The 22,834-nt window shown below is 36.5% G+C and overlaps 1 protein-coding gene across 1 annotated transcript in view; it reads left to right on the top strand.

Annotated features, from left to right (window-relative positions):
- PLCB4 (phospholipase C beta 4) overlaps nt 1-22,834 on the top strand; it is a 201,970-nt gene that overhangs the window by 163,243 nt on the left and 15,893 nt on the right. The window contains exons 30-35 of the mRNA XM_084285056.1: nt 4,455-4,543; nt 5,098-5,248; nt 8,019-8,068; nt 8,190-8,255; nt 15,149-15,264; nt 19,483-19,558. Of these exons, the coding sequence (XP_084141182.1) occupies nt 4,455-4,543; nt 5,098-5,248; nt 8,019-8,068; nt 8,190-8,255; nt 15,149-15,264; nt 19,483-19,558 (548 nt within the window). The remainder of the gene's footprint in view (nt 1-4,454; nt 4,544-5,097; nt 5,249-8,018; nt 8,069-8,189; nt 8,256-15,148; nt 15,265-19,482; nt 19,559-22,834) is intronic.

Consider the following 22,834-nt stretch of genomic DNA (forward strand, 5'->3'; position numbering starts at 1 on the left):
GTATCAGAAACCGTTCTGCATTTTTCTTTCCCAAGTTTATATGTTTTTAGCATGTTGTAATTATATTTGGATTTTCAGGGAAGTTGTTTTTAATCTGAGCCAATTCCATGATCAGTTTGGCAGGGCCATCATCATTTATACTGAGCAGTGGCAAATTGCCATGTCTGGATATGGGCAAGCAGCTGAGAATAATCATTACACCACTTAAATCTGTGTAATGTGTAAGTTCACCCTCAGGGTGTACCTCTGGGAATTGTGTTCTTCACTGCACATGAAATTCACTTGTGTATTAGACAATATGTAAACCACTTAAAACTGCAAAATAGAAATTACATTAAATGTTTGTGCTCTGATTCTGCAGCAAAATGAAGTTCAACTTGAAGTTGATTGGTGAGACATTGTTGATAAAAAAAACTTTTTGCTTTTTACAAAAACAATATCAAATCTGGTATCTATGCAAAGAATTATTGGTGGTTTTTCCATAGTACAAATTGGAGAAAGAGAGGATTTACCTAGTACATTGAATAATGTATCTAAAAGACCGTTTGCTGGTATTTATCCAAACTTTAAAAAATAAACAGGGCTAGACTTCAATAACAGTAACTCCATGGAAGAAATATTTACAGAAGCATTTATATAGGTCACATATGAAACCCTGACTGTTGCAAGTCAGCTGGAGTTTTGCCATAGGTCTTGGAGCTCTGCCGTGTCTTTATGCAGCATATTTCATCAACAGTATTTAACTTCAGGGACTCTGAAGACAAATGTAAGCTTATGCTTAAGCTTGAGATTCTCAAGGCTGTAATTGGATCATGAATCTAAGGGACACATTTAAGTATGTGCTTTAATTTTTTTCTGAACTTAAGGACAGAAAAGTTGCCAGTAGATGACTCAGCTAAAACATTCCCTGAACTAGGGACATGCTTCTGATTTGGGATTGGCATTTTTCTGAATGATATTACCCTTTTTCTAAGAGTAGAATTTAAACTTAGAGGAGTTTAGTATGGTTCAATTGGCTGAGTGTGCTGGTTGTGTAGTAAGAAAGTATTACTGTTTTTTAAGCACATTATGCAAATTCATAAATGAAAGAATTGTTTTTCATATATAATTTGAACAATTTGGTTTAGAATTTGCAAATTGTGTGCAGCTCAGTACTGGTTGATCTACTGCATTGTCACGATTACTACAGGTGGTTTATCTGGCAGACTTGAGGACTTAAAAAATATTACAAACCCTAAGTATAATTATAATTACAGTAAAGTGCTGCTAGAATGAGACAACTGGGTGTCATGTCTTGGTGTAGTGTTGGGAAAAACAGGCTCCATATTAATATGAACTAAATGAGTTCACTTATTCTTCTCTCCCTTCCCCAGATAGTTTTGATGTGCCTCATCTATTTTTCTCATCGATATAGAGCAGGCTGATGAACAACTGTGAAATAACTTTTGACACTCATGTGGAATCATTAATATTCTCCTTGCATGTGTTTTTAAGTACCTATCATCTGCAGTGCACCTTTTATTGTTTTATGAGCTATCATTAGGATCTCCATGGTTGTTTTTGCAAACCTGTAGGAAAGTATAGCTTGATTCAATAGCTGCCTGCTTTCTTTTTATTTTTTAACTTGTATGAATAGGATTTAAAAACTTGTACTGAATAATAACTCATCATTAATCTATTATAGTCCTTAAAAGATGCATAATTTTATTTTTTGTACAGTTTACTTATTTGTGTGTGTGGTTTATCTGCATCAGCTACTCTGTCCAAATAAAACAAAACACTGGTGCAAATTAATGTAAATGAAGGAGCATTCTCCAAATATATATTATTCTTCTATAATATATTATTCTTCTATAATATTCTTCTGTAGTAGAAATGTGTACGTCACTAATTATGGCTGCTTAGGTTAGTGGTTAGAGTCCTCTGTAATGTAGTCTTCCCATGATTTTCTCCCTTCTATATTTAATAGGGATTCTTTTATAGAATGCTATTCCCTACACCCACTTTACCTCACTGAGGAAAGAGAAACGTAAGCAAAGGACAAATGACAGTGTGAAAAGCAGTGATGAGTCACATCCCACTTGTAGAAATGCTGAGCCGTTGGTGTAGTGCTCATATGGTTTGTAATACAATTCACAAAGGTCTCACTCTCCCAAACATGTTAGTCATTTTTACTTTGAAGCTGATGATAATCAGCTATTTTCAAATGACACATCGTGTTAGCAGGGTAGTCCTGGGTTTTCATTGAAGAGTAAGTGCCAAGGACAAAAAGACATGGTTACTAAGGCAAGAGGCAAACACTCAGTTCTAAGCTACCTTTGATATGGTTCTAAGGCCATGGGTACAGCTGAAAATAAATTCTTTGTTTTTGTGCATATAAACTACAGTTTCAGATGACATAGTTGGGTCACCAGTTACTGGAGGGAACTTTATTTGGGAAAATAAAGAGAGCCATCAAGACTAATGCTGCCTATTTAATACAACTTTTGTGGGAATGGCAGCCCAGACTATGCTATTTTCCTTGAGAAATGCATCCAGTGACTTCAAGGGAGCTCACAGACAACTTGGGTTGAAAAAGAGATTATATAGTGCAGCCCCCAATTGGAACAAGATAGAAACTTCCTCCTGAAGCTTTTGATGGGTTGGATGTTTATTGCAGACATAGTCAGTGGGTTGCCTTTTCTGTCTCACATTGTTGTAAGCTAATTTGGAAAATGGCCAAAAATATGACATGTAACATGGACAACATTCAAATAATGAAAACTGTGAGTGTCAGAGCTGTCATTGCAGAAATAATTGTCTAGTATGCTAGTGAGTCCATTTAAAATGTAAGGGTACAAAAACATTTATCTTTTACGTGTAAGCAGCTGAAAATAGGGCTCTGCAGCACTCTGTAAAGAGGAAAAAAAAAGATTCCTTGCAAGTGAGTCACCTTCCTTGGTCTCCCTAATGGTCATGACAAAAAGCCTGAGTTAATTAAATGACAATATTTTGTAATGAATGATGAGTCAGGCTGCAGCAGTTAAACTTCGTTTCCTAAGTTACTGCTCTGACAAGAGAGGCTTATTAACTGAGACCAGTGACCCTTTTGTCCATAACACTGAAGTTAAAGTGTCAGAAGGATCATCAAAACAGATCGCTGCTGTGGTCTCTGAATGTGTTCTTATTGTAGATAGTGAACCAGTTTAATCTGTAAAATCATTTCTTGCTGTGGAGGGCCTCCTTTGTCATTTGTGAATTCTTTGACTGTTTTGAAATTGGTCATGGAAAAAGATTATTCAGTATGCAGGTAAAGATTTGTGTGTCTTTGTCTTCCTGCAGACCTATGCTTACACCTTTATCACTGTATATGGAAAAAGCATTCTTTAATCTGTATGGTTGAACTTACACAGTGCAATTCTTAATATTAGCTTTATACATGTATATTTCTGTCACACTCCAGCGGGGCGGGTGGGCTGAACACATAACATGTTGACCCCTACTCCTGGCCCAAATTCTGGTGTCATGCCATTTGTGCGCTGACTTCAGCGACAGTGTCCAATTTTATTGGGAACAGCTAATGTTGTGGTTCAGGTAGTTGGTGTGCCAATGGCCAAAATGATCACGGCACTGTGCTCTGTAGGCTCATTCACACAGCAGGTTGGAAGAAACGATGCCAGCACCCACTACAGCTTTTACTCTGGCTTAAAGTGCTGGAGAAACCAACCTCAGTTCTTCACTGTCTACTGGGGAGCAGAGGGTAGAAAAGGGTTACTGAATAGGAGGAAACAGGGAGATCATTACTTTTTCCTGGAGCTTGTCTTTAATACTAACCCCTTTAACAGAAGAACCTGAGAATGTCCAGTACTAAGTAGAGCTACAATACCGCTAGCAGTACTGTGGCATGGGCCAGATTCAAATATTGCTCATTAGCGGTTCACAGAAAAGCCATTTCACAGCCTTCTACATTGCAACCGTGGAGCATCACAAAGGCGAGTGAGACTGGATTTGTCTGATCACTTTAACCACCCAAATGAAATTGCAGTTTAGCTTTGTGTTTGAACTAGGAGATATAATGGAGCATCTTCTACAATTCCCTGCAATCCCAAGTCAGTCAGCACTCAAATAACCAAGGGGCAAAGTTGTTAGCAGTGTGTCATGCAGGACATCTGATTCTGGTGTCAAATTCTACTGACATCAGCCGTGAGGAACTTAAAGTAACTATGCTCTGCTCTCCAAAATAAACCACCTGGATTAATATCACTCCCTTGGCACTTCATAAACTGATTCACGTTCCTGATGTGTTCAGGTGCTCTGGTGATGAGTGCTTTCAGTCCAAGCAAATTCACTGTGGAAAGCTGGGGTGTTGTTGCAAGCCATGGTTGATATAACAGTGGTAGAAAGAAGGTCTTATAAAAGATGATTTTTTAAATGCCTCTGAAGATGATAAAAAGTTGATTTTTTTTTTCTTACAGATATTGTGGATGCTTTGTCAGATCCAAAGAAATTTTTGTCTATAACAGAAAAAAGAGCGGACCAAATGAGAGCTATGGGCATTGAAACCGTAAGTAGAACTTAATGACAAACACAGCCCATTTATGTTCATATTATGAAGGGTTTTTTTTATAATAGAGGATGTAGAATGTAGGTTGTGAAAAGATCACCATCAGTTGGTCAGTTGTCTGTGAGTTCAGTTGTTTGATTTTTGTATTGCTGCTTTTTTGTGTTTTGTTTGTTATTTGCTTATAAGTAAACTGGACCTTCTCCCATGGATGCATATTACCTTACCATTTCTCATCTGCAAATATAAGCCTCTTTGGCCTGCTCTGAATAACACTGGCCTGTGCTAACACACACTGAAATACTGTTCACTGTCTAACTTTCCACAGGCCATGATAACGCATCCTACAGAAATGAAAATTTTAAAAAGCGAGAAAAGAGCTATAGCCATTTAAAATAGGTTACAAATACTTTATTGAGTATAGTGTTATTTGAAAATATGTTGCAACGTTCCTAATTGTGTATAAACTAAACAAGTTCAGAAATCTCCTATACCCCAACTCTTGTACTACAGGTAAAACAGCAATTAATTTATTACAATGTGCATGTTTCTTCCAGAGTGATATAGCTGATGTACCAAATGACACGTCAAAGAATGATAGAAAAGGAAAAGCCAATAATGCCAAAGCAAATGTGACTCCTCAGAGTAGCTCTGAGCTTCGACCAAGTACCACGGCAGGCTTTGGATCTGGGACTGATGCTAAGAAAGGTAAACAAAAACCATTGGCCTCTCCATCAGCTCTGATGTGGTTCAGAAAGTCACAGAGTACTTAATACGCATTTTTGGTTTTGCAGGTCTATTTATTCTTACCCTTTAGAAAATAACTTCTGCTATTGGTAGTGGTCTTTGTCTATTTGCAAATAAATTTCATGTATTACCAAAAAGGCTGCATGAAACCAATACAGCTTTATTTTACTTAGTGACCTCTTTGTATAGCTGTATGCCCACTGCTAATAGGAGCAACCTATGTGACTCTGGAAGAAGTTTACCAAAGATTTACCGGAACCACACCAATAGGAACGACTCTTTTCTGGTACACTCCACAAGAACTTCTCTGCTTTCTTTTTTCCCTCTGCAAATCCCTTGGCAGAGTTGCAGATTTAAGTAATTAAAGGTATTTAGAATTCATCGGATTCTGTTGTGATTTCCCCACAATTAGAAATGTTTTCATCGTGTGGTTTTACTCCGAATAGCGATTATGGAAATGGCATGTTTATTGTTAAAAATACCCATATTAAATATGCTCATTTAGAAATGAATAAGTATTTTTTTTTCTCACTATACACTCTTCACTCTACAAAATCATCTTACAGAGTCAAATGGGATTATTTGTTTCTCATAGCTCATCACAGGTAATGAAGATTAAGTGAGAAAACAAATTTGTACAGCTGAATGGAACACAATAAATATTTCTGTTAATGGCCCTCAAGAATTAGCCTGATTCGTTCTCTTTCATCCACCCTGGCCCAAAAGGATCAATAGGAATGCAAAGGAGTACTAACTGCTCTTGTTCTCAAACATAAGCAGACTTGGCTGAATACGAACATGTGAAGGAATCTCTTGAGAAACAAGTTGTGATCTCTCCTGAGTCACTTTTGGCAATAAAACAGGTCATCTTTAGCACCTGAATGCTTTCAAAGTTCTTCAAACCAGATTATTTTACGCAGCAAGGTGTTTTAATATTTCATGTATCAACACCAAGATGCACAAATATTAGTTGTATTGAGCATTAATTGGGCATGAAATTTGCTGGGGTTGGCAACTAATTCCTGGTTGTCATGGAATCAGACCTGGTGAACAAAGTAAATGAGTTGGCATTTTAAAATGAAAACCTCAGGAAGTTTGTTTAGAACATGGCATACTTGGTGGTGCCCTGTTTAAGTTCTGGTCTTAAAATGAGATTTTTGGTACTAGTGTGTTCTTGTTTGCAAGTAGGTTTTTTTCATATTCTCTCATGTTAAAACAGTGCTGGTCATTTTTATACCTACCAGGCCTTATTTTTGTATTACTTTGCTCTATGATCTTTTAAGATCTTAATAATTCTACCACTGTTACAATGTTTAATGCACCTTACCATTAGAAATTACATATCCAGCAAGAGAGGGTGTCTGGGGAAGGTTTTCAAATGAAAAGAATGTTTTTTTGTTTGGTTGGTTGTTTTTTTTAGGTTGTTCTCTTATGTGACTTTCAGTAAGTTAGGTGATCAGTGATTTTAAAAACTTGAGCCTCTGTATTTATCTATGCCTAAGCCTGTTCCAGTCTCAGTCACAAGACTAATGTTAATACCATATAATTGAGCAAAATGTCATGCTTCTAAGAGAATCGAAAAATCTTGTTCCCTAAGGAGATTGCCCCAGTCCCCCTCCCTTCTTTTTTTTTTTTTTCTTTTGCAGAATCTGAATTTTTCTCAGTTCAATTCACCTTAGAAAGCAGAAAGTTCATTGCAAGTCAGGAGAAACCTTACTGTCCATGGACACTCTTAATAGCATTTAAACAAATAAATTTGCACTGTATTTAGGAACAATCTAATGTTTTTATGTAACAACCCCTCCCCCCACCACCACCCAATTACAGCGCTTATGGCATTCTATTGACATTTTTATTTATGGTTACATGTAGGATATGCCGAGTAGTTGTTTTTTTTTTAAAAAAAGTCATAATATGTTACAAAACATTTATTAAACCATAAAGATGAAATTAGATTTGGTTTTGTTTGCATTACAGTTCAGGAGATCAGAATATATTTTCATTCATCTAAATAGTACATTAATTCTTTCATGATAGATTTGATTGTGGCATTGAATTTTCATTAGAATTTCTACTTTCTGTGATTTTTTTGTTTCTCCTCTTTTAATTCTCCTTTAGTCTCGGACTGTACTATTGTTCCTTTTCTAATAGCCTGGTATTAACTAAAATGCAGAGTTTGCCTCTGTTAACATACAGGCTGCCAGTAAATTTTCGTTCCCACAATTTTTGTGTTTTAAATTAAGAAGAATAAGTATATCTAACCTTAGTTAACTCTGTATGTAGTCATGCACAACCTTACCAAAGAAACATTCCCCCGAAACAAGAAGTGCCAGAGCAATCTTCAGCTATTTACCGAAATTCTGAAGTTTGCATAGTTCTATTTTAGTGTGTATAAATGGTTTGCTGTGTTTTCAGTAAAGAAGCTTTTCCAATTTTTAGATTGCCGTGTCTTGATGCTTCAGTGAAAAATTTTAAGAGATTAAAATACACTCACCAACTCCCTTTTTTCTCAAGGCAATTGACTGAGCAGTGCATTTGAAAAGGAAATTAACTGTATATTTGTTATGTCAATGAATATTTTTCTCATTAACCTGATTTTTTTATGGTGAAAAATAGTAATTAATTGCTAACCTAAATGTAGATTTCTGTGGTAAAACTCATATTGAAAAGTGTGATATACAGTAATATGCATGAAGGTTTTTTTATATAAACCATACCAATATCTTCCTAGGTATAGACCTTATTGCTCAAGTGAAGATAGAAGATTTAAAGCAAATGAAAGTAAGCATGAGCACAAGCTTTTCAAAATATGTTCCTAATTGTTTGTTTTAAGTAGCCAGGTTTTTATCTGGCTACAGTTAATATGACCACAGAAAAATTGATCCAACTTCTCTTTTTGTAGGCTTACATAAAGCATTTAAAGAAACAGCAGAAAGAGCTGAATGCCTTAAAGAAGAAGCATGCAAAGGTATGATCATGAAAAGCTCTCTGAGCAACACACTCTAATTGAAATAAATTGCAGCGCTCACTAGCATAGGCAGCTCCTAATTAAAATGAAAAGAAAAACTAAGGAATGGTATTTGGACCACCAAGAAAGGGCGTATCTGTTTTAAGTGTACTGAAATATGATCCAGTAAGTTAATTTTCCCTTTAGCAACCCTTTTATGTCTCCCTGAGTTTTTGGTGTGCTTTTGTTTGACCCATTTAAGCATCCAAAGCTCACCTTTTCCAGATAATGATTTTACCTAGCTCCCTCTTTCATGACATATTGGTAGGCAGCTTGGAAGAAAAGCAGTAATGATGTGAGGGGATGCTGCATCAAAGACAGACAGTGGAGAAACTGCAAAATTGTCAAACAGAACTGGAATGTGTAAGTGAAAAAAATGAGATGTGCTATTCCATCTCACATATATATTACCACTTTATAGTTAGCTTTTTGCTTGATACTGTTGGTAGTGATATCCCAAATACAACAGTGTCACAAATATACTTTACATTAGAAAATCATGGCCCATTTTCTCCCGCCCGTTCTCATTAGGAATCCATTAGTCTTGTTTCAAACAATGGCAAAAGAAGTGAAGAAACTATTCTCAATTTTATCAATGCATACAAATCCTTTCTCACTTTTAGAGCAGTTACTCCTTTGTTCTTTTTGATTGCAGATTAAATTGCAAATCTGACCTAGTGTAGTAATGTCTGGACCTTTTTTAATATTACTGTGTTTCTTTTCATGACTATTGTTTGGACATGGAGTACTATGTCTGTGCAATTAAGCGTGAAGAAAATACTTCGAATAATCAACACTTTTTTTGGGCTCCTATTATCAAAAGCAGTATAAGAAAATAGTTAACTTCAGCACCCCGTATTGGCTGCGTGCAGAAGGCAATGAGTGATTGCTCCATTTTAGTGTTGTTTACAAAGCCAATGCTCATGAAAAAGTGTGTGTCACCCATGTCAAAAGTAGCACTTCTGTCTCATAATGATGGACAGCTGTGATTATCTTACAAGTATGGGTTGTTCTTACCTGAGTCATTATGTCATGGGCAGCTTCTAGACCTTCTTCTAGGCTTCTCATTTTTAAACATTTACTTTCTCTTTCACTGGACAACATCCCAGTAGTCAGGGGTAGCAACATCTTGCAAATGAAAATGGCACCATGGTTATGTAGCAAACAGCCATACTCAATGATATATATCCCTTATGTATGTGACACAGCAGTGTAAGGATATCTTAGCCAACGCTGCGCTGGCTAATGTTAAAAAATTGATTCATTTGTTCAGGCTTGCACTTGCTCCCTCTAATCTGGGGGAACAATTGCCGGCCACAATCTGAAGATGCTGTGCACTCAGAAGAACTTTCAGCATTAGCTCAAGCACAGCTATTTTTGGTCTGAGCCAGCCTGTGTCCTGCTGCTTTCAAGTACAAGCTGAGTGAGTACAAGTCTGTCCTAACAAGGAAGTGCCTGTCTAGAGCATGTCTTGCTAAAGAACCTGGAAAGGGCAACTTCTTGAATTTGAAGAAGAGAATCTGAGCAGAAATGTATGACTATAGCAGCTCAGAGATGATCTTGGGAAAGTGCTTTGTGTACTCATCAGTGTTCTTAATGCATTTTATAAGCTGTGAGGGAGCAGGAGAGCTATGCAGTCAGTTAGCCATGATCAGTTAGAGAAAGCCTTTGCATTAAGCACATTGAACTTAGAAGTTCCAGGAGTAGGCTGGCTCTCACTTAACCACAGACACTCCTGAGATCTGGAGGAATAAGTAAAAACAAAAAAACATGTTCATGTTGTTTAAGGGAAAAAAAAAAAAAAAAAAAAAGAAAAAAAAAGCCCAACCCCCTTCTCTGTCTAAAATTGTCCTTCTGGAAAATTCATTATGGAAAATTCATGCATGAATGTGTGGAAGAGAGGGGTGGGAGAGGAAGGGGCTATGATTGCAGCAGTGAAGCAGTGTTGGAGCTAAACTGATAGCCCTGGGCAGAGGTAGCTAAGGAAATGGCAGAAGTAAGGGTCCTCGTCACTGATAGCATCCACTCGGTGTAGAGAAGTATTAACAGCTCTGCTGAAATGGTGGCAGGCAGAGGTTTGTTGCTCTGTAGGAAAACACACATAGTATTGTCAGTCTCTGGTTTGTGAATGTATAGGACAGTTACAGGCACCACGTTTCCAGATTAATTACCAGAATTACTTTTGTACCCCCTACAGTACAGCATTGATGCCAAGGGTACAGGAAGGATGTAAAACTCTCCAGCACAGAAGGCCCAGTGGAAAAATTGTGTTTTTTTTTGGGGGGGCAGGTGGGTTATGAACCCAGGGGCTTCTCTGCAGCTTAGTCGATTAGGCATTTAGAGGGCTTTTGAAAAGTGGCCCTGTCTGCCAGGTCTGTATGGCATAATTCTGTGGTTATTTCAACTTCTCAGTATGATGAATATTGAAGGCACAATAATACAAGTGGTCACCTCATCTTCAGGAGATCTTGAAGAAAGGAGGTTTAAATAGTTCCTTTCAAAAGGTATTAATCCATTTATCCCTCTCCTGCACATCACAGGTCTGGCCAGTTTTGCACTCTGCATTCCTTAGAAATGCCTCCTCAGATTTTGAGTATGAATGGTCACTGACTTAAATAATTATAAATATTCTCTTAAAAATTAGTTAATAACAAAACCATAAAATGTGGTCACCATATGTGGGGTGTGTGTATGTGTACAGGGTACAACAGTTGCAAGGAGCTATGCCATGTAGGAAAAACAGATTAATAGTAATATGTAGAGGAATGAGAGAATTTTATTATGCTGCCAGAGTGAAAATGGCTGAAACATTGAACTGTTGAAAATAAAAAGAAAGATAGGATCAAAGAAGTACAAAGCCAAAGAGTATTGTATTCTGAAAAGCCTGGCACCAGTAAATTTTTATATAAGATGCCTGGACAGGAATTACAATCTTTACTGTTACTTTTTTCACTTTCATATGGGAAAAATAAGACATCTGGTCACGTCTGTCCATATTCAAGAGGCATTTGGAAAATGCTCTTAATAATATGCTTTAACTTTTGTTTAGCCCTGTAGTGGTCAGGCAGATGGACTTGATGATCTTTGTTGGTCCCTTCCAATTCCTCTTCTCTGATCTTGTCTGTTCTCCTGATAGAGGTCATAAGGTTGCAAGAAGACCACTGTTCTTAGTATCATCATTACAACACAGACATTCTGTGACAGATGAAGTTAAATTTGCCCATTCCCTGATGTCAGATTTAGTGGCTTGCCAAAGAATGCAGAATTTTGGATTTCATGAAGTGTATGAATAGTGAAGAGTGGAGATTTCACTCAGGACAGAGTGATGTAAAGGGAACATATTCAAAGCTCTGTAAAGGCAGAATGTTTTCAGAGAAATACATAAGAATTGTAAGGGAATAATACAGCAAGGGAGATTGAGTAGAGATTAAAGGCAGAAAAAACTGTAGTGAGCACTGGAGAGTGACAATTACACAGAATCACAGAATTGTCTGGGTTGGAAGAGACCTCAAGATCATCGAGTCCAACCTCTGACCTAACACTAACAAGTCCTCCACTAAACCGTATCACAAGGTTTCACAACAAGTCCTGTGCTTCTATTAAGTTCACTCTCCCCTATACAAGTCTCTCTGTTCTTACCCAGGCTACAAACTAAGCAAAGGATTGGGTTCAAAAACTGATTCAACAGCTCTGTTGCAGAACTCAGATGCTTTTTCTGAACCAGAGAAGCTATACCGGCACACTGACTCTGAAACTGAAATTGCCTCTTATACTACAATCCTTGTTTTGTTTGACATCTGAAAAATAGTGGCAAGTTTGTGTAATGATTACCATTTTAAAAATCCATATTAAGAATAACTTCGTCTTGAATCCTAGGTTTAGTAATCTTTGCTTTTGATGTTGTTAAAATAATATGTCCAGCCACTTCTGCATATTGTAGAAATGTTTAAAAACTCTGGACAGCTTTTGAAACACAGCGGTTTCTGCCTACAGTCCTTTAAGTAACTTTAGTCTCTTTGTAGCGCAGAAGAGACAGTACAAATGATATGGGGCTCTAGATGAATAAAGTTTTGTAAAAGGAATTGTGAATTTGGAAATAATAGTTTTTTTGTCATTTTATCATTTTGGTATTCTTTAATGAGAGTCTTCCGTACTTCGGTACTTCAGTTTTCAGTTGTATAAAGGAGTTTTAATGTTACATCAGGGAGATACCATGTAGGAATAACAGTTTGTATCATAAGAACTTACTTTTTCTTCTCTTCAAGAGGTGGAATTTTGAGTTTCTTTACATTCCTTTTAATGGAACTATATATGATTCTTTTCTTTTTTTTCCATAGTCTCGCTCTGATTTGCATCTTTTTGTATCAGTTAGTTGACCACCCAGAGCCCCATCTGAACCATGGCTTCAATTTTCAGTATAATCATTAAGTGCTATTTTTAAATATGTCTGTGTAAAATACGTGAATTCAAAATGCAAATTCAAAAAAGAAAATCATGAGAGATCTAGCTGAGAAGAGCTTTATCTGCAAACACATTCTGAATCAATCGAGATTTTTTCTGCCTGAAATTTTGCATCTGAAAACAAAGTATACTGAGAAAGTGTTTTAAGATATTACTCATATTTCATAGAATCTTGACAGTTTTGGATGCAACAGCTAGCAGTAATGAATTTTCCTTTGAACACAGACAGAAAAACAAACTCACATCAGCTAAACCATTTTAAATACTGTTCCAGGGTTTGAAGGTCATGTAGTTCAAGAGATTTCTGGTATGGTGCTGACTTCCAGTACTCCGTGCCTTCCATGCAGTGGCTCACAGTAGGCCATCTTCCTCTTCCAGCTTTGTTTATATTTGTGCTCATATTCGCGTTTATTGAATTGGGTGGGCAGGAGGAAGGAAATGGGAGCAAGGATATGGTCTGCAATATGTCTGTTTCATATGTAAGATAGAGTTGTCTTGGAGCAGTGGCATCAGAGGCGAGTCTCTGCAAAAGGTTACACTGGGTTTGTGATAGAGATAAGGCTTAAATCATGGTTGTCCTTAGGTAAAAGCAGATATTCTAGTTTTAAGTGATGTGCAGATTATGCAGAAGTGCCGCATGAGCATGCAGATGTCTCATACTTTTCAATATTTGCATAGCAGGAATTGTATTGTTCTTTAAGACTTGGGGAGAGTGTGTAGTTGGACAATTAGACACTCTCCTAAACTTCACCTGTGGCATTGTTGTGCTGTCAAGCTTATGCCATTCTTTTTACTGCCCATATTTTGTTCTACATGGTTAGTCAGTGTAGATACTCCCTGGTGAGGCTGGCATGCTTTAATGTTGATGGAGTCTATTTGTTTCCTTTTAAATCCTTCGTAGAACAGAAAATTCAATTCTCCACTCTTAAGTATAAAATTCAGGAGTTGTATATGTTCCCTGGGGGAGTGCTTAGCAGATGTTGGAGTGCTTGCATACATCCCAGTGCCATGTTTTTTAAAGCATCGCAACATTTGTATTAGCATTTTAGTAAAAGTGAATGCAAAAGTCTTTAATTAGTATTTTTAAAGGAAGAAACAGTGATAAGGCAAACACAGGTGTATAGAAAATAACAACAAAGAGCAGTAGAATAGCAAGGGTAGCATAACTTCAAAACGAGCTATAAAAAGCAAAATAGAGATAAAGTCCTGGTAAGAGGCCATATTAATTAATGCAAGACTTTTTGTCATGATTAGATAAAATGTGGAGCGATTGAATATTAATAAAATAATGTAAATTAACAAAAATTTTTCATATTATAATGTAATTTCAATATTTAGTGCTCTCAGCTGTAGTTAAATATTTGCCTCACGAACAGCTGTTAAAGGAGAATATGAAGTCAAGTTTAATAATGAAGTCTATGTGTAAGTGCTAAGAGTGTTGTTTCCAGTACAGTCTTGTAATGGGAAGGAACTGTCTGTGCGCTAGACCCAATTGGGAGAGTTAGTGATCCATCTTTTCATTATGAAAGGTTTTTCCTCTCTTTCCATGGATAAACATCCTCTGCCACTTCACCAGTGTAAATAACATAACTGTAGTAGTGACAGCAGGTTGTCACTAGTGTGAAATATTTTGCAAGTAGCTCTGTGAAGTCCACTTTGTCAACATGTGCTGTGTTGTTTGGAGGGGGAAAAAAAAAAAAAAAGAGAAAAAAAAAGACAATGGTTATTTGCAGCAGTCTGCATGTGTAGTTGAATGCCATATTTCACTGATTACTATTGCTTGCAAAGGAAGATGCCCTACAAAAAGATGGAATTTCTTAATGATAAGATTGCTGTTGCATTAGGGGTCATAGGACAGATCTTCAGAATTTTCTTTTGTTAATTATTTGATTTTTAGCTATCGTTTGTGGGCTTGCAGCTTTTTGATTTGCAGTGGCCTAGGAGCTAGTGCTGTATTCAGTATGAAATATGTAGAGGAAGGGGATTGGGATGAATTTTGTTCTCCTCAGTACTCAGAAAATTTAAAGTGTATGATCTGAGCTTATAAATCTGATTTTTTATTTTTATTTTTTTAACTTAGCACTTAAATGGGCATTTGTTCAAAAAGATGAAGTTAAGTGTATAGTACCAGTTGGTATTTTTTGCCATAATTATTTTGTTTCAATGTAACCATATACCATATTTTTAAGGTCTAGTACAGATTTTCACTTTTCAAACAAAGGAGAAAAGCTGTAGCATTTACGGTGGAATATCTGGAACCTTTAATAGCAGATGGCTAACCCAGATTAAATTCCATTGTCAAAGTTATCTGTTCATCCATTGATTTTTACACTGTAAGAAAGTTAAACATTAAAAATCCAGCAACCTAATTGTAAGGTCCTACTGTTTTCCAGGAGCACAGCGCTATGCAGAAGTTGCACTGCACACAAATTGACAAAGTAGTGGCACAATATGATAAAGAAAAGGTATCATACGAGAAAATGTTAGAGAAGGCAATCAAGAAGAAAGGGTAAGATACCATTTTAAATTTTTTTTTGTAGACTAAAATAGATTTTTATGCTTTGTGTTCTGGAATAAAACATTCATAAAATTGTCATTCACATTAATTAATTGCAGCTTGAACCAGCATTTTATATCAAACTGAGTTTGAGTTGCTTGAAGGCTCTAACCATGGGCCATAAATGTTGTACTCACTTTACCATTCTCTAGTTTTGTACTGCCAGTAGGTGAAGCATGAAAGCAAAGGCATTGCCTCAAATATTTATTTCTTTGGCCTGATCTGGTCTCACTGCATTCTCCAGGGAATGTCAGTGTTGTGTTCAGTGAGAGCTGATCGAGGTCCTCAATCTTGCTAATGATCAGAAGGAAATGATTGATCTTGAGAAAAAAATCTAGCTTCTAAATCCTGAACAGTTTAAAATAATAGAGTTTTGCCTTGCAAAAGTCCATTTTTAAGTCCATTGGGACTTAAAGCAGCAATTATTATTAATTATTTAGTCCTATAGCAATTATTTAGTCCTATATAAAATTGTGCTAATAGTTAGCCTTAATTGCATATTGTTGTCATCTGTAAACAGCAACTGGCAACCAGCTCACTAACTGAATACTGAACATGAATGCATCTTTAGCATTGGATTCTCCCACAATTACTTTTTGTTTTATGATTTGGAATGACAGAGTTGTTGTATTTTATTTATTTATTTATTTTTATATTTGGGGGTCCATAGAACAAACTTAAAACAGAAATAGAATTAAGTAAGGAAGATAAGGAGAATTTTCTTCACTAAATTATGACAAGTGAACATAAACTCTATAAAAAGGTTGTGGATTTTTTTCCAGGAAAGGGGAATTGTAAGCACCCAAATACTTCTAAGCTAAGTAGTTTCTTCCAGAAAATGACCAATTCACCAAACAGAGAGATTAACTACAGGACAAATTAATTTAATTTGGCTTTGATTCAATTTCCATTGAATATAACACAGCAGAAGGTTATTGACATAGCTGGATTTATAAATGAAACCAGGGCATTTACTACAGTGTCACTGAACTAAGCCCTAGACATTGTACCATCATCAAAGGGAGAAAACCTTCCCAGTGCTGTGCTAAGAATATTCCTGTTGTTCAGTAATCCTGTTGGCTTGAGAAGAGGCCAGTGCCTCTTCCTGACATAGTAAAATAGCAAATGAGGCTATGTCACAAAATTAAAGGTGGTAATGGTTGTCTCCGGGCAGTGAATAGTGGAAAGCCATGTGTAACAATGCTTTCGAGAATAATACCAAATTGGGACAAGTATAAAAGTAGCTGATAATTTGATTCCCAGATTGACATCGTTTGCTTGGTTACTTGCAGAGTCTTCCCTTAATTTTTTTTAACAGTTCCCTTGTGGATGCCAAAGCCCTCATGATAAATTTAAATTATCAGCGAAGTTATTTGTTCGTTGTTGGATTTTGACTTTATTTTTTTTTTTAGAGTTGTAAATAACTACTTCAGAAGCAGATCCAATACACAGCCAGATAATATTTTTCACCATGACTCCATACTTTCTGGGGACTTCAGGGCTGTCAGTCATCTGATGGGTCTTTCTTGTTATGCAAATAACTACTGGTATCTAATTATCAACCAAATCAAAATCCTGTGCCAGCACAGGCTTTCTGTGAAAGCACTTAGTTGAGCATCGAAGTGTTGTAAGGGCTTGCTTCAGGGTCTCTGTGTATGCAGCCCTCAAACCCCATTCAGCCAGGTATTTAGGTACACGGTCTCTTCACCCCAGCTGGATAGTGTCTTTCAGGGTGTGCTTTTAAAGTGGATGCACTGGCTGACACTTGAACACTCTTTTGAACTGAAACAATCCGATGAACAAGGGATCTTGGGTTCAGTGAGTATAGGATGTGTTCCGTTTCCTTGGCTATTATTTTGAAGCCTTTACAAGCCAATAAAAGTTGTAAATGAGCACGTAAAATGTGTTTTTAAGGTAGTCATATTTAAATTGCCAGATACTTGACACTTCCTAAAAAAAAAAAAAAAAAAAAAAAGCCTTTTTGATAGGTATATAGAATAGTTTCTCTTCTGATTTGTTGTGCAGTGTTTTGTGGTCCATTTCTGCCACATGGTGTGACAAAATGTCAACTGCATAATGTTCAGCAAAGTAAAAATTTTAATCACATGCTAATTCACCAACAGATGGACAGGATTTTGCTCCCTGTGCTAATTCTGTTGTACATTTGAAATGCTCACAAATCTTTGGGGAGGCCTATGGAGATATATATGCTTGTGTTCCCACTGTGAAATGGAGTTTGAGGGACACACAGAGATCCCTCTGATTTATCAAGGCTATCCAAGTGTATATGTGTGCGTGAGTGTGGACAAGTTACATTGTATTGAACCATTTCTGGGTATTTATCACCAGCTGTGACTTGACAGCTTAATCCTGTATGTCACTGCAGTTGTGGACAACTCTAGTTATGTCCAGCGTGGCTTGAAGGTTTCCCTCAGATGTGAATAAAGCTACATTTCCAGAGAAGGGCTCAACTGGTTGATGACTGGGATTCTGAAAAATCTGGTGATTGGACGAGCTAGGCTAATTTGGGATAAAAATATGTTTAATTCCCCTAAGGAACACTCTTTTTCATAGTGTGTGACAAATCATATATGAATTAGAGCCAGATTCTGATCACAGCTGATACACAAGTGCATAAGCAAAGACTCTTTCTTTGCAGCCGTTTCTTAATCAGGCAGAGGTAACTATGGTAAGAACCTGTCCCTATGGCTTTATTACTTCCAAAGTGTCAAACGAGTATTAAAAATCTTTACAAAAATTTTCCTGCTGCAACCAGAAAATGAATGACTAGTCGTTCTGATGGCCCTTGGGAACTCAAGGCACATAACACTACTCTTTTCAGTAGGGGCTTTCCTGGTACTGTTTGATGATAAAGTTTTCAGCTAATTTCCATAAGTTTAGCAGTACTTTGATATTAAAACAGGATGTAAACTTGTTCAGAGTTTCATTAATCTCCTTTTCTAGAGCAAACATGGATTAATGTTACAGCAGTCAAGAAATAACCGTTTTTATTAGGGCCAGCTTCAGATTATAAAATGAATGCACCTCCATCCACTCAGTGGCATTACATCATTTTACATCAGCAGATGATCCATCACAGAACTACTACAGTGATCTCAGAGTAGACTCCTCTAAATTTATTTTATTATTACAAACTGAAAAACTGAGACTAGCAATGTGTGAATTTGTATTCTGTTCTAAAAACCTTTTACTGCACAAAAGGGAACAACTAGATAGGTAAAGATGGAGCTTGTCAGATGGAGCCTGTAAAAATTCATGGACTTTGGTGAGATAGTAATTGGAACTGCTGTTGTAGTTGCAAAGTAATAGTTTTGCTGTGCATCCACCCTACCCAGTACACAGCCCAGATAATGATCTTTAGTGAAGGAAATTCTGTGGCTGAGAGGTAGAAGTCATCCATCTCCAGGCATGTCAGGGGGGCTTCAGCATGGGCCCTCTGCAGCCGTTTTACCAGCCTGTTCCTTGGAATCACAGTCTTCCTCCTGCTCAAAACAAACTTTGCAACTTACATTCAACACGCTGTTAACTTAACCTGGTCACAAAGGCCATGCTGTATTCAGCCTATTGCAGGAGCAAGGGCTGTCTTCAAGATTGTTATTCTGCAATTCATATAAGGTAAATAATGCTTGGATTCATCTGTATGGGACCCCTTCTTTGCTACACTTTTAATTCTGTTTTCCCACCACGGAGTACTGAGACTTTCAAATTCAGTATGTCCAAATTGCCCCGTGAGACAGTTATTCAACTGACTTCTTTTTCTCTGGCTTGAACTAAAACAGTAACAAAAATGACTTTTAAACCAGAGGATAAAATCACGGCAAGGTAATGTGTATGTCTGTAAGTTTTCAGGCAGAAGCTGGATTATCTTAGCAAGGAAAAAGAAACTGAGTACTATAAATGGAGATGTTTGACATATCCTCAGCAACAGAATAATTGCGGGGCCAATCTAGAATTAATTGTGTGGTGTTTGAATTGAATGATCATTAATCCAACAATATTTTGTAAGTTGTGAATAAATTGCCAGAAGAAATAATTTCATTCCAATACGCTGTAGCACTTCAACATTGATTAACATTTTAATTAGTAAGAGCTGACTGAATGGGAAGATGTTTAACTTGTGGCACACATTTTCAATTTTGCTTTTTTTAGAGGAAGTAATTGTGTTGAATTGAAGAAAGAAACTGAAATTAAAATTCAGGCACTAACATCAGATCACAAATCTAAGGTAAGCAAACAGCCAATTTTAACACATGCATCATCTGAAATAGAGATTTTGAGACCCACATGGTAGTTAATTTTCTTGGAAGCATATGAATGATTTTTGGCAATAATAATATGTCAAAAAGAATAGGAGTAATTGAGTGTCTAAAAGTGTTTCTTCAAAAAATATTTAAAAAGCAACATCAATTTCCTGCCATTTAACAATTATTGAAGAAAGCACCATATGCATGCCTCATGCGGCAAAACTGGTCATTTGAGTCCATTTGTGTCAGTTTTAGCTAAACAAAGAAGCAAAAAATAAGCTATATGAAATCTGGGTATTCAATACATTCCCAGAATACGTACATAAAAGTTTCTTTCTCATTTTCCATCTTTGTCACCATGGACAACACTTGCTAGTCTGTCTCCTAAAGAAGCAGAAGACCAGGTTGCTCTTGAGCCAAGTGCCACCTTCTTTTTTTTTTTTTTTTTCCTCCAGGGATTAGTTATATTGTTTTCTCCAAGGTGCTGGAGAATAGAAGTACTCAGAGGCCCAACCTCAGTTCATTTGAAAAAGCTGTTTTCAAGCTGTGATTCATCATTCGTGTTGAGTTGTACAAACCTACTTCCTCTGTAACGCTATACTATCACTATGCTCACTGACTGCACATTTTCTTTGAAAGTTTTACCTACGACTCATTGACATGCTTTCAAGTTTCTAAAAGATATTCAAACTAGAAGGTGGCAGGTATACTAGAAGACACACCCATGTACAAAATGGTCTGGGGAAAGAAGTGTGCAGGAGACTAAACACAGTAAGTAAGCAGGAGTGTTAATGTAAAAGCTGAAACACATGAAATGAATCAGACGAGCATAGAAAATACAAACAAAAGCAGCCACATCTTTGAAACTACAGAATTAAGGTTATTTTCATCTTTTCTTCTCCTAATTTTATTCTTTGGTATTATTTCATGTGGAGAAAATCCTGGTCTTCTAAATGAGGATCGTTCCTTGTTGTTGCCTCTTCAGCCAAAGATTTAGGACCACATGGAAAAAAAACCTGGTGTGTCTTTCTCATCTTCCTATCTCCTTCTGCTATGAAAAGCCCGGAATTGTTTTCTTAATTAAAGCAGATTTGTTGACAACTTTAAAAAGATAATTCATCTATTTCTTAGTGAAAAAACTCTCTGAGGAGCACTAAGTCTCCATCATCCAGACGTGAGCTCCAAAACTCATTTTAAGTTATATTGTGTAGAAAATTCTTTGCTGTGATCTCAGCTTGTATCACTGGCAGTCTGGAGTTAAGATATCTGATTTGTACACGAGGACCATCCAAGTGTTCATTAATCTTCCAGACCTGATAAATGTGACTCATGTTTCCCCTTTCCACAAATATATGCAATGTCTGAGGTCTGTTCCTTTTAAAATCCTGCTTTCAAAAGAGTTTGTTTGAATTATAATCCGTATCTGGAAAAAAGGTTGGTGTTTTCCACTCCCATGTCATGTTTTAGGATGACATTTTCCAAAGAGAGTTAAATTTAAGCTCCTTTGAAATGCCAAGCCTCTCTATGTTGGAAAATTTCTGAAGAATTCCTCTGTAAGATATCTACCTCTGTGGTTTGCTCTAGGTCAGTGATTTTCAATATTTTGCTTGCTGTGGTTCCATCAAAATTTTCCACATTATGTACCAATTTTAGTATTCTCACAGATTTCTTTTGTTTCAGTTGCTATGTGTGGACCCTTGAATTATTCCCAGAGATCGTTCACAGCGTTACAAGCAACAAGTTAAAAAACAGTGCTCAAGACCATAGGGAAATTATCTTTTGTTATAGATGAACGTAGGTGCATGATTAGATGAAATTCTCAGATGCTGAATGCATTACACTGATATACTGGGAGTTTGATTAATTAACAGTTGTTCAGCATTTCTCAGTATTTGGCCCAGTAATATGAAATTGGGTTGTACCATAATTCAGCTTTAATTACAGCTCATGTCCTTCAGTGTAGCTCTGTGTCAAAATGTGCATGCACACTTTTAGCACCAAAGTGCCTTTTCATCTCCAAAAGTCTTCTTGTCATGAGGAAACGTCCAGCCCAATTTGGCATAAAATATTTAAATTAGATCTGAATGTCCCAATGTGTTCTTCACACAGTTACCATAGCAGACACAAATTACTCTTCTGCATTAGAAAAGTAGGTCCCAGCATCACACAGGCAGAGGATGAAAAGAAGGAAAAAGAAAGATTACTTCAAAGATTATTCCTGCTTGAACTTAGTGACTAAACAAACATCTTGCATAAATCCTGCGCAAAAGAAAGTTCCTTATCAACATATTAATTAGTCTCTTAGGCACAGTGTAGGAACAGATGAAAGAACAGGATTACAAACACAGTTTGTAGAGCAGAGAAGAGTGAAGTTAGCTAATTTTTTATTTTATTTTTTATCTTTTTGGTAAGCAACACTACCTTAATAGCAGAAAGTAGGACAAGAACGCAGCCCAATTGAAACAGCCATTTTAACTGCAATGTTAATAAATTGAAAGAAAGCAAGGATGTATGTTGAATTTATTACATCTAAACTTTGAAGTGTATCACAGATCTGTGGCAAAATTTGATTTCAGATGATTTAATAGTCTTGAGTTCTAAGGTCATCTGAATCTGAGTCAAATTGAGTATTTCAAATCTTGTAACTATTGTTCGGCAAATCCTGTGTATCCTACTCATCAAGTTATATTTTGCCTTTACTGAAATAAGACTTCTAGCTTGCAGGATATTTAAAAAAAAAAAGAAAAAAAAAAAAAAAAGAAATCCTCCTTTTCTTTCCCGCCCCAAGAGAAAAACTCATCTTACAAGGTGCCATACCTGCCACTTAGATTGCATGCTGATTTTGAAATTAGTAGCACATCAGTAGCATTTCTGTCCATGAACAGAAGCAATTTTCTATTCTTATTTCCTGTATTTTCAAATTAAATACTTAAGAGTACTGCCATGCCTAAGTCTCCTTGGGGTTTTCTTCTTTGCTACCAGTGTACCTGAGATGTAGGATTTCTGCCTTCAAGTTCTTGTAGTGTATATATCAACCATTTTAAAACTGTGATCACTTTAAACATTTGTAATGGGCACTTGATTCTTTCCTTCTCTGTATTTATTTGGGCTTTGTAGAAGCTCTTTGTGCCGAAGTCACAGACTATTTGCTTTCACCAAGGTTTCCACTATTTATGCATTTATTTGTTTTACTGTTTTATTGAGTCACAATTCTTTTTTATGTGAAGTTTGTTTGCTTTACCTGTACAAGGTGAAGA

The sequence above is a fragment of the Netta rufina genome (genome assembly GCF_964035555.1).
Source record: "Netta rufina genome assembly, chromosome: 3".
Taxonomy (NCBI): Eukaryota; Metazoa; Chordata; class Aves; order Anseriformes; family Anatidae; genus Netta; species Netta rufina.